Below are 1,031 nucleotides of genomic sequence, written 5' to 3' on the forward strand. Positions count from 1 at the left end.
ACACACACACACACACACACACACACACACATACATACATAAATATATATATATAATATATATACAGTATAATTAAAAAAATAAAACGGTTTATGCTTTACAATTATAAATTGAATTGCTAATAAAATATACTCAAAATTATGTAAGTAAATAACTAGCTAAATAACTAACTAACTAACTAACTAAATAAATAAATAAAATACAATGATTAAAAAATAAATAAAATTATTGATAATTATTATAGTACCTGAGACTTCCTGGAAAGTAGCAAAAAACCCATCATAGTTATTGTAGCCATCTGACACAAAACGAATATGCAGAGAGTTTCCAGAACTTCTGATTGGTAAAGGGCTTTCATCCCCACAGTATCTGCCAATCACAGGCGACTTTGGACTGTCCCCATCCCGCACCTCTACATAGTCATATCGACAACTATGGTCAGATTCCAGGCTAATCGTTGAAAACCTGAACACGTGTGAACATTGAGAAAAACTGTATTGAGAAAACATACTGTACAAATTTGCAATATAATAGCTTCTTCAAGATGATTAAATTGAGAAATGTTTAAACTACAAATCATTCATTAGCTTTGTAGCTTTTACAGTAGATACCTGAGTTCCATTGTTGCTCCTTGGCCAACTTGTAGTGTCCATTCACATTTGGCATTGATTGGATAACTTTCTAAAGTCACATGACCATGTGGTCTCTGTATAACTTCTCCGCATGCTAAAATTGGCAAAAAGAGTGTGTATGAGAAATTATTTATATATTTGTGACAATAAAAACAATAAAGGTAAATGTCATGTATTAAAAGGATTCTGTAAAGGACCAAATAACTCACTGAGACAGTCTCCACCAGACCACCCTCGACGACACGATGTGCAGTACCTGCCTCTGATGTAGAAATCATCCTTGGGCTGCCAGGTGCCATTGTTGCAAGTCTTGCAGTTATCAAAAATGCTGCAACCTTATTGGATACAGAAATTATTTACTTAATAAATAAATAAAGTTTATGAAAACAGCAAATAGAA

The 1,031-nt window shown here is 32.9% G+C and overlaps 1 protein-coding gene across 1 annotated transcript; it reads right to left on the reverse strand.

Moving 5' to 3' along the window:
• Window positions 1–247: 247 nt before the first annotated feature.
• Window positions 248–967, reverse strand: LOC107735891 (inactive serine protease PAMR1-like; the record flags this gene model as incomplete). Its single annotated transcript, XM_016547444.1, has 3 exons — window positions 248–465; window positions 612–726; window positions 842–967. Coding segments are annotated over 3 exons (459 nt in total), but the record flags the coding sequence as incomplete, so codon positions are not given.
• Between the last annotated feature and the right edge of the window lie 64 nt (window positions 968–1,031).

This window comes from Sinocyclocheilus rhinocerous, unplaced genomic scaffold (genome assembly GCF_001515625.1).
Source record: "Sinocyclocheilus rhinocerous isolate Xijiao unplaced genomic scaffold, SAMN03320098_v1.1 C36345199, whole genome shotgun sequence".
Lineage (NCBI taxonomy): Eukaryota > Metazoa > Chordata > Actinopteri > Cypriniformes > Cyprinidae > Sinocyclocheilus > Sinocyclocheilus rhinocerous.